The sequence below is a fragment of the Zosterops lateralis genome (assembly GCF_965231275.1).
Source record: "Zosterops lateralis genome assembly, chromosome: Z".
In the NCBI taxonomy this organism is placed as follows: Eukaryota; Metazoa; Chordata; class Aves; order Passeriformes; family Zosteropidae; genus Zosterops; species Zosterops lateralis.
In genome coordinates, this window is record NC_139800.1 from 10,998,503 (window position 1) to 11,018,368 (window position 19,866).

Here is a 19,866-nt window from a genome sequence, read left to right on the forward strand (position 1 = left end):
GAACTAAACCAATAGCAGGTAATAATTATTCCTTTAATAAACAAAAAATTAACTGAAGGTTACCATTTAAACAACACTTCCAGTGCTCCCCCTTGAAATAAAAATGTATACAAAGTAGTAATTCTTCTCTAGAAACCTGAAACAGCTCTTTTTCTGGCAGAAATGTTTGCTCACAATGGGATGGTTAATGGTATATGCTACACAAATGATGGGCTTCACCTGCTATCCATTGGTACAGATGATCGGATGCGACTCTGGAACAGCTCCACTGGAAAAAACACCTTAGTAAGTTTTCAAGGAACTTCAGTTGTGTTTTTACTTTCACTTAATTTTAAGAGATTTATAATTTCTGCAGTTGTCAGTAGAATTCGGAATTCCATTTTTGTAAAGGATGTAGCTGCTCAGTTTCATCACTAGAAGCTTTGGTGAAAATCTTTTTTTTCCAGATTTCTTCTACTTATTATAAAGAGTATGAAGAAACCTGGATTTACATAAAGATTGAATATGATTCCTTAAAGTTCATGAATCTGAGAGTATAGCTATAAACATTTCGTACAGTAATAAAACCTTTAATAAGTGGTGACTGTTGGTAAAAAGTTTTGGGTTTTTTCAAACTGTTAGCTGCCAGTGTAATATCCATAGAGCAGTTGGCCACACCTGAGAGTTTCAGTGACTGCCTGGGTTTCTTGCAGCTCTCTTTCTGTTTTTGTGGAATATCTCCTGTGGAGTTGCCTGGCAGTGTTAAAAATATTTATTCATCCATCCTTCTAGATTTGTGTTGGAATCACACAGCAGCAGGAATGAGGGGTGGGAAATGTGTTAAACCTCTACTGCTATTCCTTTCAATGGCTTGTGGATTTTTTTGTGATGAAAGTTCTTGTCTTAATTTTCTGTTCAGTAAAGAAAATTGTTTTCTTTGTTTATTTTGAAAGAAGAACATGACTAGGTAAGTCAGTGTCCATGAAATTTTAGTCAGCTGTAATTACGGTCTGTCATTCTTATCAGGAAAGAGAGAAATTTTGCTGTACCTCAGAAATCTTTTAATTCTGCTGCTTAGTTTCAGAACAGAGCAAAAAGAATTCCTTACAGATATTTGAATAAAAAACTACTCTCCATGCTACCTATATTTGCCAGCTTGCTCTCAGCACCTCGTACACAAACATCCTTCTGTCTTCAAATCACCACTGCCAAAGTAGATAATACAGTTTGTTCACTCTCTTATTACTAGCTGGATCACTGGTTTTCTGGTTTTCCTGTAGTTTGGAGCATTAATACAGGTGTTAATGAGGAGCTTTTATGCTATTTTAATTTGCAAGGCTTCTCTTTACACCTCATCAGTAAGGTCTTAGAAATGTTTCCTATCAAAGCTACCTTGGGAGAAAATGGTTCAGTATTCTTTTGTTGAACTTGTAAATGATTTCCCTGTCTCATACCTTTTGTTACTAATATTGTTGCTGTTACTGTTTGGTTTTTTATTGCTATTTCCAGTAAATTGTTCTTATCTCAACCCATGATCTTTGCCTTTTGTGCTTTGAATCTGGGGCAGGTGAGTGAGTCGTTATTATAGCAGGACTACTGAATCAAAAAATACCATTCCTAAACCACAACAGGTGGTAATTCCTGAAAGATGTCTAATTTCTGTGAGGGTTTAGGTGCTTGATGCAGATCTGGCATGCAACAGGCTGTGCAAATCCTATTTCTTAGTATGGAATTGCTAGTTTTTAGGCTTTTCTTTCTTTTGCTTTCTTGAAAATGATATTAAGAAGAGTAAACTTTATTGAACATAAAAATAATTCTCTTGATAGACATCTGTAGTTTGAAATATCAAGAGATTATAACATAACTCAAAATAAATTGCATTGAATATTAAACATAAAGTAAAATTGACCTTTTATATCATTTCCAGTGGGTTTAGTAGCTGACTGTGTAATCCATGTGATCTTTCATTTTGCAGGTGAACTATGGGAAAATCTGTAATGAAAGTAGGAAAAGACTCAAATTTGCCATCTCTTGTGGCTGTAATCAAGAGTTTGCCTTTGTTCCACATGCAAGTATCATTGCTGTTTATGCAGTTTTCACAGGAGAACTGATAACTGAGCTTAGAGGGCATTATGATACTATCAACTGCTGCGTATTTCACCCTCATTTTCAGGTAAGTAAAATATAAGCAAATATTCCAGACAAACAGGAATATTTATGCAGAGTGACATACCATCTGCACTATGAAAGCATTCACTTTTCAGGAGTATGCTTTTATCAAAGATCATAAGAGGGGATACTGTGGCTTATGTGTCATCCAGGAAAAGTTTAGTTGAGGTTTTGGGATGACGTTTTCTGGGTCAGGTTCCTTACACTGCTTGTTTTGTCTCACATATGTAACTTCTCAATATACCTTTAGTCATTTTTTTGGCTTGTGTAGTCATTAATAAAGCATATGTGTGAAGGCTTTTGTTTTCTGTAAAACTGAAGAGGAGTTGTCTTTCTCAGAGATACCTGAGACTAATTTCAGTAAGAAAGAATGTGAAGTGCTTTAGTACTTCTGTGAGTACTGAGAAGGCTCTCGAGTACTATGCTAAGATGATCTTGCTCAAATGCTTATAAAGTTACACTTTGGATAAAGTGTTGACAATTTCTCAAGATTCTTAAATTAATCAGAGAACATTTCAACTGAGAAACACCGTAGCATTACAGGGACTCGTGGTACTGACAGATTTTTTCTTCTTCTTTGCCTTTTTTTCTTTTCCTATCCCCCTCTGGTGTATTTTTCCCTTGTAATAAAGGAGATAAGGATAACAAAGGTTAATTTGTTGTGAGATACTTTAGAACACATTGTTCATATGGCATGTATTGTGCCAAGAGCTGAAGGGACCATAGTATGGATTTTCAAGCCATTACATAGTTGCCCTTGTTTGTTAAGGATCATACTTCATGTTCCAGCTCCTTCTTCCTTGCCTGTTGTTTCTGAGTATCAGGCAGAAATATTTGAGGCAGAACGGGCATGTAGATACCTTTTCATGACCTCTCATACAGTGCATCACAGAAGTGACCCTGGTAGCTTCTGTTTTGACTGAATCACTGAGACTGTATCTCTGAGACTTCACTGTAAATTATGGACACATGTGGTAGACTCCAAGCTAATAAGCCTTTGCTAGACCTGGAAGGCAGTTTTGATATGAATAGTCAATGAGATACATCAGTTGCAGTGTTCACATTGTGCTTAAAGCACATGTTTTCCAGAATATTCTTGAAAACTTTTTTATCTTTTCAAAAATGGTTTCCCAACAAAACTTTTAGTTTGCTTATATAAAGTTATCTTTGGTGTTCTTTTTGATAAACTGAGGAGGTGAGGCTAATTAGGTCTCTCTGTAAAACACGTTTTACGTGTGGTGTCTCTACCTTGGCTTTTCAGATCCGTGGTGAAGGATCACTCATGTGCATATGCACACGAGAGCTACATCAGTCACTATTTAGAAGTTTGAGATGTCAGTGACTTCATTTGCTTATCTGATGTGACTCCTGATTCTTTTTCAGAAGCGCCCTTTCCAGAGTTCAGTTCTATACTGTAGAAGTGTAACTGGATTTTCTTTCTTTGGAAAATCCAGTTTTGGATTTTCCAAAAAGTGTTGGAAATACTTTGCTTTCGGTTGTATTAAATAGTTAGTCTGAGAAACAACATTGCTATATGTCATGTCATGGTTTGACACTGGCCAAATGCTAGGCACTTAAAAGAGTCATTTGCTTACTCTCTCCTGCTACAGTTGGGCAGAGGAGAGGGGAAAAAAGAATTAACAAAGGGCTCATGAGTTGAGATAAGGATTGGGAGAAAAACATTCTAAGGGCAAAGCAGGTTCAAATTTAAAGGTATAAAGTAAATTTATTATTAACAGAGTCAGAGGAGGATAATGAGAAGTAAAATAAGCCTTTAAAAAAACTTTATTTCCCCCAGCCCCTTCCTCCTTCCCACCAACAGCACAGGGAGACAGGGCATGGGGGTTTGGTCAGTTCATCACCTGAGATCATTTTATGTTCACTCAGGGAGAGGAGTCTTCTCTGCCATGCTGTGGGTCCCTGCCACGGGCAAACAGTCTTCTCAAAAACCAGTGTGGTGTGGGTCACTCATCCCCAGGGTTTAGTCCTCTAAGGATAGGCTGCTCTGCTTCGGAAGGAAAGGCCCTGTCTCTGTCTCTGGAAGCAGGAACCCTTTCTTTCTGCTCAGGTCTCCCACTAGATCACAGCCCCTCCGGCGTCCCCCCGCTCTGGTGTGAGCACTTTTCCCCCAGGCTGCAGGTGGATCTCTGCATCCCCCATGGACTTCACGCCTTACGGGGGGACAGCCTGTGTCACCATGGTCCTCACCACGGCCTGCAGTGGCATCGTGGCTCCAGCACCTGGAGCACCTCCTCCCCCTCCTTCTCCTCTGACCTGGGTGCTGCCATGTTGCTTTCCCTCATGTGTCCTTACTTCCTCCTCTTCCCTGACTAGAAGAAAAATTGCTGCTTGTAGGTACCATTGCCAACAAATTCAAGGATTCCTGCAGCCTCCTGCAGTGCCGAGGGGTTGATCTTGTCTCACGCTGGGGAGTCACTGGCCCTGTTTCCACCATTGCCGTGTGTCCCCATGGCCGCGGTGGCGCTGGGGCTGTTTAACTCCTCTCTTCACTGGGCACCAGGAAGGAGCAGCCACTGCTGCCCCTGCCCTCTGTGCCCTCAGTACGGCTGGCTGGGGGCGGCCAGGCAGGCAAAGAGAAACTGCAGACCACACCGAGATGGTGTTCATGGCACCTCACCACCCCTGGACAGAAACTGCACCTGTGCTGTTTTATTTTCTTCTTAAATGTCTCATCACAGAGGTGTTACCAGCCTTTCCAGCTGGGCCAGCAGCATGTCCATCTCCAGAGCCATTAGAGATTGGCTCTGTTGGACATGGTCGAAGCTTCTAGCAGCTTCTCACAAAAAGCCACCTACCCCTGTGGTCCTCCCCGGCTACCAAAAAACCAGGCCATGCCAAATCAATGCACTGTCAGGATGTAAGCACCAAAGGAAGTGGTACTGTTATTTTCACTGTGTTCACACATGTACTTGCAAGTGTCTTATCCTATCTTGAGACAATTAAATGCATTCATCAGTCTTCATGTAATTCCGGTAGAAATTTTGATTTTGCCAGTAAAACTCCTGAGAACGCAATGTTGTTTGTAAAATTTATCATCATCTATTTTACTCTCTCAAGCATTATTCAATCAACATACTACAAAGTTATTCACAGCTGTGCATTTGTATTTTGTTACTAGTTGTAAGTAAAACCAGTTTTGCTTAACAAAACCTGCTCTATTGCGAACTCTGTTGAGTGATACTTATATATCTATATTTTAACTCTACAGTAACTGAATCATTTAAAAATGTTTTCCATTTAGGATTAAAAAAATGTGAGTTCATTCTTGTCTGTATCATTCTGCCTTTTTTTTTTTTTTCTTTCTTTCTTTCTGAATTGCATATTAACCCACTTTCAGCTTTGGAATTTTTAAATACATATCAAAATATAATTAACTTAAGAAAGCCAGAAGTTTTCCTGATGCTTCTTCTAGGTCTCTCTGATGTAAGCTACGTATACACTGGTGAAATACGTAGCAGGTGGCCTTGTAACGTTTTTGTTACTTGTTAGCACTTATTGGACTTCAGTATACTGTGTTCATGAGAAACAAGGTCTACACCTTTTCTGTAGTTTTGGCCATTTCCATCTAGTATTCTCTGTCATTGTTAAGAATATTCTTCATGTTAACAGTCTTCTAAACTTTTTCTGCTGTCTTTAACCCTTGTCCTTAAATCTGGTCCTTAGATTTTTATGACTATTTTTTACTGTGTTCAGAATTTCTTATTGATATTGATTGCTGGCAGTCCCTCATGTTCTTTCTGTTCATTAACTGTATTTTAATTGCTCTCTTTGTGTCACCTCATGACTAGAATAGGCTCTAAGAAGGAACTTGAACTTTGCTCCAATTACGTATTTGAGATGAGAAGTGTCTTCTGTTTGCTTGGAACCATATAATTAAATGTGACCACTGATAACCAAGCAGCTAGCTATGTGAAATTCAATTACACTAGTCTTTATCTGTTCTTATCCAAATTAATTAGCATGTTTGTGTGGAATATATGTTTTATATTTGAGTTACAGTATGGAGCTGTCTCCAGAGAATGATGTGAGCTTAATGTGTGTTAATGTATGCCTTTTCTGATCCTAGGATCAGAGCCATAAATCCACTATATTATTGTTTGCCTATACTCTTCTTACGTAAATATCTCAGTAAAGTTAATAAGATGTTAGACTGCTTAAGTAATAAGAACTGCAGAATTTGGCCCTTTAATAAGAAGCATTAATTTAATAGGAGGTCAGTAATTTCAAGGGTGGTGTGGAAGAGAAAATCTTCATTGTGCAATATCTTAGATGATGTTTACAACTGGATCTAACACACTAGATACCAATGTCAGGTATTATCTGCTTAGAATGATTTAAGTAAACAAACAAGGCCTGGATTTCCCTTTCAGAAAAAGAAGTAGCGTGTATCATCATGCATGAATAACATGTCATGAAATAGTAGGAAGCAATTTTGATTTAAATTATAGCTGCTCATACTGTTCAAGAAAAGCTAGCGACATCTGCAAAACTATTTGGCAAATCCAGTTGTAGACTGTTACATAAAGTTAACTGAAAGTTAAATCAGGTTTTATTTTCTAATCTTTCCAAATATTTTACTATAAACACACATAGAGCATGTTTGTAGTGCAATATATGTCTTGTATTGTACCATAATTCTACATAGAGGTCACTAGGCCTTCTTTTGACTGACTTATGGTGTGAGTCACCAGTTTAGATAGTAATAATTAATTCTAAGTATTGCTTAATGCAGCGGGTATTAACTGAAGATCTTACCATACCAGGATCAGAAAGTAAGACAAGTGGCAAGAAGAATTAAATGGAAGTATGCTGATGTCACTGTGACATTGCTCATTAGGAGATATTTTGCCATGGAAAGATCTTTAAAGTTCTTAGTGATATTCTATATTCTATGAAACAGAGAAGACCCAAGAAGAGTACTGCTGACAGAATAAAGTAGATTTTGACTTATACTTTGGTGTAATATATCTTCTTTTAAGTGAGATAAATAGGATGGTTATCTCTTAAATTGTAAACTCTAATCTTGAATGTTTTTTATACATGAACAACTTCATGCATAGGACCCGTTTTTTTAAAAAATGTATGGCATCTTGCTTGATAAGATTACCTACATAAATGTTTATAGGAATTGAGCATTAAGTTTTTGCACCAAATGTCAACATAATTCATGCAGTTCCAATCATGTATAAATGAAATAGGAAACTTCCTGCAGAGACAGACCTGTGATAATGTATTGAGCTTACACTGAATCAATGTACTTGTAACGTGCACATATGCAGAGAGTTGCTGGTTTAAGTATAAAAGCCAGCATACTTAAAGCAAGGCTTTCATACTGTCAGCCTGAACACCACAAAAGGCCCCTTTATATGTCTCACTCAGGCAGTTTAAATGTATGACAATACTCAGGTGAGATCAGACATCACATATAATAGCCAGGAATATAATTCAATAATGAAGGCATATGAGAATATGCCTTCAATATTTTCATACCTGTTCATTTAAGTAGCACTTCAGAAAATGCAACTGTTATGGGTGCAAAGTTTACTGCAGAGATGGTGTTAGTATTTCTCACCAGCAAAATTTCCTCATCTCAAAGTGACAGTGAAGTCTGTATTTCCTTTAGTACAGAACTAAGCAAATTAAGACACATTTGACTTATGGCTATTTGGTGTAAGGACTGTTTGTTGCCATGTGTTGCAGGGCAGGGCCTTGTGCAATGGCACAGTTCTTAGTCATTACCATAATAAATAGAGTTATTTATGTTAAAAGTAATAAATTGGTCTTTCTGTTTTATGCCTTCCCAACAGAGTACAAGCCTCACACTGTACTCTGTTGTTTTCCTTCCCTAGGCATACTGAAACTACATTTACTTAATACTTCTTTGTTCCATACATATTCTTTTTTCTGACATGTATTACTAGATTCTTGATTCTTCTGAGTTAATTCCTGGTTTTTAATTATAATAAAATATTTGCCTTTTTTGGGGTTATCTGGTTTATTTAGTTTTTGGGGTTTTTTACTTCTCCATAAACAATCTCTTAAGGTTCCTAGCTGTTAAAATAGTTGTATTTTCAGGAGACAAGAAAGAGGGAAGAAGAAAAATGGATTTAAGCAATACAGTTCATTTCAATGTGGGTTTTGGTGAGCAATCTGAGGAAAAAAATACTTTGTTCTGGCACATTATTTAAAATACTGCTTATCCAGATTATAATATAAATTAGAAATAGACCATTTGCCTTTATTTTTAAATAATATTCTTTATCTTTTTTCCTGCCCAGTATGGTATCTATGTCACTATTCAGTAAATGTGTGTGAAAGTAACTTTTGCTTGTTTTTTTACAGGAACTTTATAGCGGTAGCAAAGACTGTAATATCCTTGCATGGATACCAGCTCCACGCAAGCCAGTTGCTGATGATATTTCTGAAAAGGTAGTGATTTTTTTGAGTTTGAACTGTATTCTTTTTTATGGGTGTTACACTTGGGCAGGTTGTGTGGAAATTCAGTAAGAAGTATGTGATTCACCATCAACACTTCTAATAATTTCTCATTAAGAGGAGAATCACCTGTTATTTCTGGGCAATCTTTGGTTCTTTTAGGGCTTTGAGAAGACGTTTTCTCTTATAATCTAGTCAAATCTTTTGTAAGCTTCCTACTTAGTTAAGAGTAGTTCATGTTATTTGACTGTGAAGTCAAATACTTCTGAAGTAATATACCGTATGAAGGGTCTTTCAAATTCTGCTTCTTTAATTTCCAAACTGCTTTCTGCAGTTTGTCCTGTTTGGAAATTAAAGACGTGCTAGAGACAGTATTTTAAATTTTTTAAGAATATACTGTGTATTAAGCAGTAAGATTAGGGATACCGCACTTTGTACACAAATATTTTTTGATGTAAAAATATAATAAAGTACTTTCTAAATAAGTTTAATTTTTTTGCCCCAGGCAGACATTAAGGGTGATTGCAGGGAAAACCATATGTAAGACTGTTTTCCAGTAGAGTACTTTCTCCTCCTCTTGGGCAAGAAATATTTCAGTGAACAACCTGAATGGGAAAAATTCTATATTTTAAGGAACTGAAACCATTCACAGAATCAGAGTCTGGTGAACTGTTCTAATGTTGAAAAATAAGGGAGTATTAATGTTTTGCTGATAGCATATGAAAATTCTACTTTTTAAAATTCCAGCACTGTTCCATTTTAGAAGGGGAAATGATAAGATGCATAATTGTTATGACATTTACCTTTTGTAAGTTTTTGTATTTCAAAATTATCCTACACTTAAGCAGAGAAGAAAAGCATAGTTCCAAAGGTTTGATACCCTAAACCCAAAATATATTGACCAGAAATTAACATCTTTGCTCTGAAAAATTTGATGTGAATGAATTGTATTTTTCTTAGTCAAAAAACCAGAAACAAACTCACAGCAACAAAAGTATTTACTTAGCTCTGATTGCAACTGCTTCTTTAAATTTGACAGAATGGCAGTAAATAATATATGCCATTGTTTTGAAATCTGTTAAGCTACAGCTGCTGTTCGCAAATGCTGTAGATGAGCCCTGTCTCTGTAAGAAGCTGTTCTGTTGTCCACAGGCCACTAATTCCTGCTCCCTCTCAGGTGCTAGAATAGGCATTTGAGTGCTTGAATGACCAGAATCTGAACCCAAAATAGAAGTAAACAAGAAAAAAAATTATCCTAAGTCACTGTGATTCAGTGCACTGCATAGCTACACAAACCCTTTAGTTGGACCCTATGGGAACTGAGGGGAGAAATATTTCTTGGATGTGGATAGAGGCCAGGACTGCTTCCCGACACTGTAGTGCAAAGTTAGGATGGGCTGAGAATATTATGGCCTAAAATAAAACAGTGGCACACAATCAACACAGTTGTTGTAATGTTTGTTACATTTTGTACCAAACATTTGTAATCCTTCCAGTCAGGCCTCCAGATGTTTTATGCTGAAATTGGAATTAAATACAGTACTATTTCTTTTCATAATTTGTCATGTCTCTAATCAGCAAGATGCCTATAAAAGTAATTAAGAATTATCCAGTACTCATGAGATATAGAATAGTTTGTCTACATGTAGTCATTTAAAAAGTTCATTTAGCTTTGCCCTTATTTGATTATAGTATTTTTAATTAAGCAAAACACTGAGGTGGTTTTTTTTTTCCCCCTAGTCTCTGCCTCAACAACATTTAAATCCAGCTTATGAAGACGCATGGAGTAGCAGTGATGATGAAGACTGAATTTAAATTATGAGGGGATATAAAATTCACATTCAGGCACTGCATTCACAGACGTTACCTACAGAATTGGACATTGTTGGATTTATCACAACTGGATTTTAGGTACAGTTCTGTTAGAGCAAGGTCTTTCAGAAATAAGTTTTCACTGTTCCCTGTATTTCTTTGTTGCCGTAAAGTTAAATCCAAATGATTACTTTTTCATACTTGCTGACTTTTGTACTTACACATTGGTATACTTTGTTCAGTTTTGACGAGCTGATAAAGAAAAAAAATAAAAGCCCTTGGGACCAGTCAAAATTACATTGTTTCTGTTATCATTAGTACATGAGAACTCATTCATTTCCAAGAGATGTGATACAGAGGATTTTCCATGAAAGAGGGCAAGTTCAGAAATACTTCCAACTTACTTTTCGTCAATGTCTTGGTGGAGCAGATTGTATCCATTTTCAAGTGCTTGTTAGCTGTGGGAGTTTCGTACCTCTTCTTTTTGTATTTTCAGTTTTGCATGTTTTTCCATTAATGTAGTATTCACTTCAGAAAGAGGTATAACTGGGATCCTCTGTTCAAATATTTATATGGTGACCCTATCATCTAATATCTGAATCTGCCCCAGAAAGCTAAGAACAGAAAGTAATTTAGAGTTTTTGGTGCTCCTGTTAGCAGGTTTTTAAGATCAGTCTTCTACATATGAGTCACACGTCCTTAGCAAATATGAAGGATTCCTGGAAAGGAACAGAGTTGAGGTACCGTACAAGGCAGAGAGTAGATCACATTTCAAGTTAAAAATATTGAGTGTAATCCTTCCAAACTGTTTTCATCTGAAACATTTTGTGGTCCTAATGCCTGCTCTGTTTTGAAAGGGAGGAGTTTTGTGGGGTTATTGTGTCATCTCAGTCACTAGTTTGTGCTTCAGACATAATGTAATCTCTGTCACTAAAGAATGTTTTCGCATTTCTTAAAGCATCACCAGCAAAAGTATCAGTAAAAACAGGTCCAGTATAGAAGTGACAGCATGACAAGGTTCATTGGCAATGTTCACTCTTAAGTGCACACTGATGAAAAGCAATTAAAAATACAGGGTCAATCAATAGAGTCCAGACTAAATCAAAAACTATGCCATATAACTTATAACCAAAGTTAAATGATTAGCAAGGGACTCATATAGGATTTACTGTACCCAACAGTAACTTACAGACCTAACATACAAACCTTAGGTGCTTTGAGAATGAAGGAGAGCAGCATTTCTTGTGCCCTTGGTACAGAATATGCGCACTTGCATGCACACAGACACAAAGAGCCTGTACAAGGTGAAAAATTCCCCTCAAAAGTAGTGAAGTACCCACTTCAGATGCCTTTGTGAAGGGTGGAGCCTCAAGGAGTCGGGGTATCACTGCTCAGGGATCCCTGAGTACAGCAACCTTGGGAGTTCCCTGGCTCTGAGAGGCCCCACTCAGAGGGGCTTTGCTGGTCACAGCTGCTGCTCCAGGAGAGCTCAAAGGGAGAGCTCTCGCTTTGAGGTGCTGTTCATAGGGCTGCAGGAGAGGGGGCTTTGGTCATAACAATGTTCCATCCTGGCCACACCTTGTGTTGGAAACTTTCTTTGGAAGTATGAGAAGCAAACATTATTCCAGTTGGGTTTTTATTCAGGCAAAAAAGTGTCCAAGGCTGTTTATTAAAACACGGAAGCTCGTTAGACATCACAAATTCCTGGGAGCAGACTCTTTTTACTGGTAAATCAAGAGAGGCTCAGTCTGGGTGCTGTCCCTAAGGAGCATTTCTCAGATCACATCAGGAGAGGGATTTGATGTGCTATTGCCAAATAGCCTTTTACATGTCAGTTTTTGCTGGAGTTGCACCATGAATGAAAGCAATGTGGGATTCAGCTCAAGAAGAAGTGAGCTGTAAATTACTTGTTCAACTATCTTCTTACCCAGATGCCTTTAGGTTTAGTGTCTCAAACAGTTAAAATAGAATAAAATAGTTGCTTTGGGGGCTTCTTGCACCTTCTGGCAGCTAATACCTTCTTCATAGGAGTTCTTCCAAATCCTCTTCTGATATCAGTTGTTGGTGATATTATTCTCCCTCTTGACTGTTGTCCTCTGCTGTAAGGAGAGGTGTTTTTGATGAGGGAAAAGAGAAACACCTGTCTCTCATGTGGGCAAGAGTCCTCGCTTAGTTTGCAAGGTGTAAAACCTCTTGGTGCTAACCAGCATCTCAAATACAAATCAGAAATTTTTCCTCAATTTCTGTGAAAACTCTACTTTGAAGAATGGCATTTTTGCTATTACTTCTTTAACTACTTCTTTCTGTGTAGTGGGGTTTTTTTATTTAAGCTTTTGCTAGGAAAAAAATGTGTTTTGTATCTTCTGCATTCTTATGGTGGCTGTACTTAGTTACAAAGTGTTGGTGTCTTCAAAATTAAAACTGTTAAAGAGCAGTGAAGGTATACTGTATATGATTTCTCATTGCCAAGAACTAGGTACTAAGCCAACAATATCAGTTGCAACTGCAATCTCTTTTTTGTGTATAAGTTAAATGTTATAATTAAATCTGAGTTTTCCTTTTTGTTTTTACCTTTCTGTTTATATGCTTATGGCATGTATTTTTGTAGTATCAAAACTCTTTCAGAACCTGAAATGGAGCAAGTAGAGTGGTATAGACTTGATCACATTTCCCATCAATCAGGAAAAAACACATCTAAAAATCCAGTTAGATGTCAAAATGGGTGCTCTGTTCATACTGAAATAAAATTATTCCCTTGAGAGTCAACTAGTTCATGGCTGGATTCTTGCTGTTAAGAACAGTAAAAGTTAAGAGTTTAAGGAGAGGGCTTAGGCTGCAATGAACTGCATCTTTATCTCACTAGTGGTAGTGGGATTTAGTAGTGGTATTGTATCAGAGAACACAGAGAATCTAATCTTAGATTCTAGAGAATTTCATCTTTTCAGGCTGTTCTGGGAATTGAATGTTGCTTGGAAGACTTTCTTTGTCTGCCAAGGCAGAGATTTTTATTTGAGCTTGATACAGTGAGTATCAAAAGATGGAGAAGAATTTATTTGTTCTTATAAGAGATCAAAGAGTTTTCTTTCCCTTCTAGCCTAAGGAAACAGTGAAGGTGGAGTCAGACTGAGCTAGTCCAACTGAAGAAATACAAAGAACCTAAGACAAGTCTCCTTTAGCTTAAGTGGAAGTTGAATTCTGTAGAGGCAGTAAGATATAACTTTGATTATTTATGCCTAGGTTATGATGCTCAGAAAGTATCTGATTAAGACAGCCAAGAGAAACTTTTTTTTCTTCCTGTACACAGGACAGCATTAGCACATGAGAATTTCTCTATAGTTATCTCCCAAGTAGTGGGAATAACAAGATAACACCATATGTTTACCTCCCTTTGCCCTTTTTTCTGTGCCTGGTGTACTAGCTCTTGCACACAGACTGACAAATCTTAAAATTTAGGATTTGTTTGCCATCTTTTTTTGCATTGTTTGGGTTTGTGCTCAGACCAGGCTTCTCACAAGACATCTGGTTTGTTTTTTTTTTTTTACTCAAGAATGATTTCCTCAGTCAGTTTAAGACCCAAAAGTTAAGAACCCCATTCATAAACCTGAAAAAAATATTTGCCAACATCAATAGGATTGGTTATTATGTTTTTCTTCCTTTTTAAAAAAATATTTATGTTGTAGTTCTTATCCTACCTTGAATGTATACATAGAAATAAATCTATGCCCACAAGATATAAAAGTATTTGAAATATCTCTGCTTTGGTACCACTGGAGGATAGTTCTTTGGTACCACATGGAGGCAAGGGTCTGCTTCATGCAGTGGAGATTTGTCAGCTCTTCAGTGCACACTGGCCTAGCATCTGCCATAGTGAATGGTAAGCTTACTGCTAGCTTAGTATGCATAAAGTTTGCAACACCTGGTCACATTACGGGCATTTCAGTTAAACATAACATCTGTGCAGATAGGGGGGCTTTTTAGCATGGGTAAAGTAGTCCTTAAAGAAAGAGCTTGAGTACTGGCTGCATACTGAGCCACCAAGATGTGTGCTGAGGGTTTGGCACCTGAGAGATGTTCTTGAAAGCAGTATATTAGTTTCAGTGGTTGGCAGTTAGTGGTTATAATACCAATTAAAGTATGTAAAACATATCAATAAAGTCCTTTTGTGTGGTTAAGGCTGAACTGTGAAATGGACATGCCTTCCTCCATCCTCCATCATTTTTGTTTTCTTTTAGACTATTTTATAAAAATAATGGGAATGGAGGATAAAAAGGGGTGACTGAGTGGCCAGGAATTCAGGCAGGTGCATAACTAATCCCTTACATCTTCATCCCTTCTAATCATGTCTGTGTGTGTAGTCAGCCTTACCCACCAGCCCACATGCCCAGATGACAAGTAACCAGTGTCATCCAACATGTTGGCAACCCCTAACCACGCCCAGTCCTGCCAAATTCCATTGAGCCCAAAACACTGAAAAAAAAATATTTGGGGCTATTAAGGAAGCATTTTATTTACATGTGAAAGGGTATTTTAATTGCATATGCATACAACATTGTTCCTAATTTTCATTTTGTCACCATTTGCCTTCAAATTAGGTTAGGAAAAAGCCAGTATATTTTTAGTGACACATTTTAGCTTTGTGTTGAGGAGTCTTTCAGACACTCACTGAGATCTGTACACTGGGAAGATTGCAGGTCCACCCTTTTCCTACAGCTGTGAGACAGAGATACATCTGCAGTTTTAAACAGGTTTTGTAATAAATTTCCTCATGCCAAAATGGAGATTATAATCAGCAGTTTAAATCAGTCCAACCAGTTATTTTTACAGCCATATATTTGTAATCTAAAGTAACATGTTTAAACAAGAACTGGGTAATGTTTTCAGCAATAAAAATGATATGTATATGCTTTTGTTTAATACAAAATGGGTTAACGTGAGAGGCAGAGAAAAGGGGCTTATTAAAAGATTTTTTTTTTGCTGTTCTCTTCACATTTGGAAAATACTGAGCATTGTCCCTTTCTTTTGTTTCTAATTGGAAGGCATTTATTTATTGAATAGACTACTTTTCATTAACTAAAGGTCTTATCTCCCAACAGAATTATTGAAACCTTCTAAGAAAAATTTGAATAATATTTTTAGAAAAGTTATCTCAAAATATATATTGATTATGAGCAAAGACAGATTTTATGATTTTGCTGGAGATCACTGACAAGAATTAAATTTGGTTGGCAGCCAATTCCATTTGTATATAAAATTTAAAGCTGATTCTTAATCCTCGCTGTTAGTAGTCCAGGATGGCCTCTGAAAGAGATATTGCTATTAATGCCTGCCTGTAGTATTTTAATTTCATCTACACAAATGTATCTTGGTCCATATGACGGATCTTTAACATGTAATTGCCATTTCAAGAAAGGGGGGATCCTGGGAGGAAAACAGAGAGACAAGAGAAAAAAAGATAATCCTTTTGTCAGACTTGGGGCACGTCTGTTCTGGAGGCAGCAGCGAGACACAAAGCTGTTAAATTCAGCAGATGTGGGCTGCCCCACCACAGGCTGATCTGCCTGCCTGGGGGCATTGCATTGGTTCACCTGCATGGATGGAGCTCTGTCGATACGCTTCTCTCCTATTTTCTGTAGGTACACTGTGTCAAAGGACACAATGAACGTAGCTGTTTGGGGAGCCCATGTTTGCTGTGATAAAAGATACACCAGAGAGTAGGTGTATGTTAAGAATATCAAGTTCTCATGTTTTGTGGCAGTTAGAAGGGAGTGTCTGGGGTTGCTCAACAGTTAATTACTGTTGCTATCACCTCCCACACGGTTCTGTAACACCACAGGAAATCAGCTGAGGATTATTCTCATGCTAGCAAAGATGAAAAAAAAAATGTTTTGGGACTTTATAAAATAATAGATTTTCCCCGCCACTAGTTCTTCCAGGTGGAGTATATGGCCCAGAGAAAATATTTTTGTACCTGAATTGTACATTATGGTCTATGAGAGTTGAAGTTAAGCTAAGTATCTGAACCGTCTGATGCTGTTCAGTGGTTTTGAACTGTCACTACTGCAACAGGAGCCTTAAACTGAGCAGTTCTCATACACATTTGTGGGAAATGGTCACATTTGGCATGTGCTTGAAATGTATTGCATGTTCTCAGGGCAGTGCACAAATTGTTTCCCAAGAAAAAAGTAGTCTAGTCTAGAGTTGCATGGAACTTTGACATCTGAATACTATTCATCATTATTTATAAAGTAAGTTTCCAGAACACTTAATTGTGTTGCAGACAGCTAATACACCTGAGGGCTTAAATGAATGTTTGAAATAGCTGCTTCATCCTGTTCTGCCACTCTGGTTAACTATTGAAGTTTAGGTTGACTAATGAAGTATATCAAAGTAATTTAAATAACACTCAGCAATGAGCTGCTATATTAAATGTAGATACCTGTGATAATTGCTGAATCTTGTAGTATAAGAATTATATTCCTGCTTAGCAGTGTTCCCCTGTGTTGGACTGTAGGTTTCACTACTTAAGGAGGCTTGGTTTGTGTGCCCTAAACATATAAAAGGTCTTAGCAGTACATCTCATATCAGTAACAAGGTTGACTGTATATTCTAGTGGCCTTGAAAATTATGCCAGCAAAGTTTTTCCCTGCCAGAAAGAGGAAAAGATTACGCAAGTCAAAAGGTAGTAGTTCACAAGACTGCTCAAGCACTAAATGTTACAAGCACAAGAAAAAGAGGAGTGTCATGGCTTAATCTCAGAGAGCAACTAAGCACCTCACCACTGGTTGCTCACTCCAGGATGGAGGGGGGCAGATAATGGAAGGATAAAAGTGAGAAAACTCATGGGTTGAGATAAGAATAGTTTAATAATTGAAATAAAGTATAATTACTATTATAATTGTAAATTGTAATTAAAAGGAAAAAGAAAAAAACAGCACACAGACACCAAAAAACCCCCACAACAAAAGAACAACCAAACAAAGAAAACACCAAACCACAAAGAGATAGAAATAAAACTCAAGAAAGACAACTAATGCAAATAAAAACAATTGCTCACCCCTGGCCAATGCCCCTCCCCACTCTTGACTTTCCCTCAGCTTTATATGCTGAGCATAAAACCATATGAATGGAATATCCCTTTGGTCAGTTGTGGGCAGCCGTCCTGGTTGTGTCCCCTCCCAGCTACTTGTGCCTCCACAGCCTCCTTGCTGGTGAGGAACAGGAAAGGCCTTGACACTGTGTGAGAACTGCTCAGCAACAGCTAAAACATCCCTGTGTTATCAACAGTTCCCAGGGCAAATCCAAAATCATAGCCCCATGACAGATACTGTGGGGAAAATTAACTCTACCCAGACAAAACAAGCACAAAGAAACAAAGGAGCCATTCAAGTTTACAGATTAAAAGGTAGAACTCTACTTGTGCCACAAGATACACAGGGTGTGCAAGTTCAACAATCCTCCGTGCTACAGTGGTGCATCACCAGGGCTAGTGCTCACTTCTGTGTTGTCCTGATCTTCCAAACCTGGAGGTGAAAGTCTAGCTCCTTGTGGACCAGGTCATGGGAGCTGTGAAAGCAAAGCTTTTTGCACAGCTCCATTTTCTCTCTGTCTCCATTGCTTTATCTAGGATAAATTAAATGCCAGTCCTTCATGATCCCCAGCTCCTGTCTCCTTTCTCCCCACCAGTCTGTTCATAATGTTTTCTATTAATTTGAGTCTCTTTTCTCTGCTGCACACAGCTGAGCCCACACATTCTCTCCAAGTCGGGACATAATCCTGGCCTGTCCATGTACCAAACTCCTCAATCCTTTATACAGTCAATGTAATTCATCAAGTTCATATTAAAATTGGTAGTTCTGCTTGCTTTTGAAGTATCACCCAACCACTCTGGGCAGTCCTTAGGCGTGTCCTCCCCTTTCTTCTCAATTTTTGTTTGATTACATGCTTAGGTGCATATAGAGCTTTGCTAATTCAAATAGTGTTTTGAGCAGAAGAACATGAAAACTTTGCTCTGAAAGACATTTGACTGTGTTAGACCAGAAATGTACCACAGAGTAAGAAAAATTGGAGGAGATTTCATTAGCTTTTTTATAACCCAGTATTAGCATATGCATGCAGTTTCTGGAATCACTGGCTGCTTGTTAACTCTCTTGGACCCAGTACAATATTTTTCTATGAAGTAACAGGTCACTGGTTTTCACACTTGGAGCTTAAGTCAGTCAAGAATGTTGTCTTGAAAACTTGGCATTTAATTTTTTTTTTCATTTTACAATTTTCCTCAGTCACCTGCAGCTTCTTCAAATCTTGCAGTCACTTACAAAAGTGATTGTATAAATCTAGGTCTAGTTTATCTGAAGAGACTTAGTTAAATAAAAGTATAGCTGATGTATTACAGAAATAAAGGGGCTAAGTAGTACTGCTTTACAGTGCCTTGATGGACACACCTGGCTTTGCTAAAAGCTATTGTCAAAAACGGCTTGAGAAAAGTAAAACTTCTCCCAAATCTTATAAAATCAGAGCTTATGCTACACAAACCAGAGATTTCCTTGATTAGACTCTGCAGAAATCTGCCGTTAAGTAGATGTTCTGTATTATTCCAAATCCACCAAATGTTATTCCAGACAGAGCTGTCAGCTATTCAAAAAGACAAAGATCTTGTGCAAGAGATGACAAAATCAGGGACAGTCAGCCCTGTTTACTGCTCTGTCATCTCTGCCTGCCTGCAGTTTTTGAACCACAGTGTCTACAGTTTTTGAACCTCTCAGGGCTGTTAAAGACATTACAGATGTCCTTGGCAACTGGGTAATAGAGTTCAAAATGATTAAAATTTACTTTGTGTCACCTCTCAAGTGGCAAGAAAGTGAGCTCGGGTGCGAAATTGCATTGATTCTTTGCTCTCCATGAATGAAAATCTCCTTATGTCTTGGTAGATTCTTAAAAATAAAATGCAGCATAATGAAAGGAGCTTGTAGGGAAACTTTCACTCACTACATCTGCTCTAGTTACTTCCTTTCTGCTTTATCCATTTCCCTTTCTATATTACTTAAATTGTTCTCCTCCCCACCTTTCTTTGTAGCCTGTTTGAAAAAATAAGGTATTTTCTTAGAAACTCTTAATCTACAGACCCTTTTAAATGTTAAAGATTAACCAGTAAAGCATCAGTGAAAAAGCAGGCACTTCCCTGACATTTGACTCCATCCTGCCACATTGAGAAACTCCGCTATTGTAATGCTTCAATAGCTTGTTCACACTTACCAGATTGACATGAAGGCACAAAAGCAGGCTGATATGCCACATAATATCGGGAGCCGCAAATGCCTCTAACCATGAACAGGTGTAAGACCTGTCTTTCAGTGGCACAATTTTTTTGTGATTTTGATTGTAATGAAGTTTTCTACTGAGTTTTCTGAGAGTGGCTTGTGCACTTTCAGAGTGGAACAGAGGAGGGTTGCA

The 19,866-nt window shown here is 37.7% G+C and overlaps 1 protein-coding gene across 4 annotated transcripts in view; it reads left to right on the forward strand.

Moving 5' to 3' along the window:
- Window positions 1–19,866, forward strand: part of ERCC8 (ERCC excision repair 8, CSA ubiquitin ligase complex subunit) — a gene marked incomplete at its 5' end in the record, with an annotated part of 44,698 nt that overhangs the window by 16,195 nt on the left and 8,637 nt on the right. For 2 of the 4 annotated variants that reach the window (XR_014592499.1, XR_014592501.1), the window contains 4 exons: window positions 161–285; window positions 1,955–2,152; window positions 8,512–8,598; window positions 10,345–10,515. Coding sequence is in view for 1 of the 4 variants with exons in the window: in XM_083883646.1 (XP_083739772.1) it covers window positions 161–285; window positions 1,955–2,152; window positions 8,512–8,598; window positions 10,345–10,413 (479 nt within the window). Of the gene's footprint in view, window positions 1–160; window positions 286–1,954; window positions 2,153–8,511; window positions 8,599–10,344; window positions 10,711–13,510; window positions 13,623–19,866 lie in introns of those variants that run through there. The other 2 variants (XR_014592500.1, XM_083883646.1) reach the window with 2 other exon arrangements.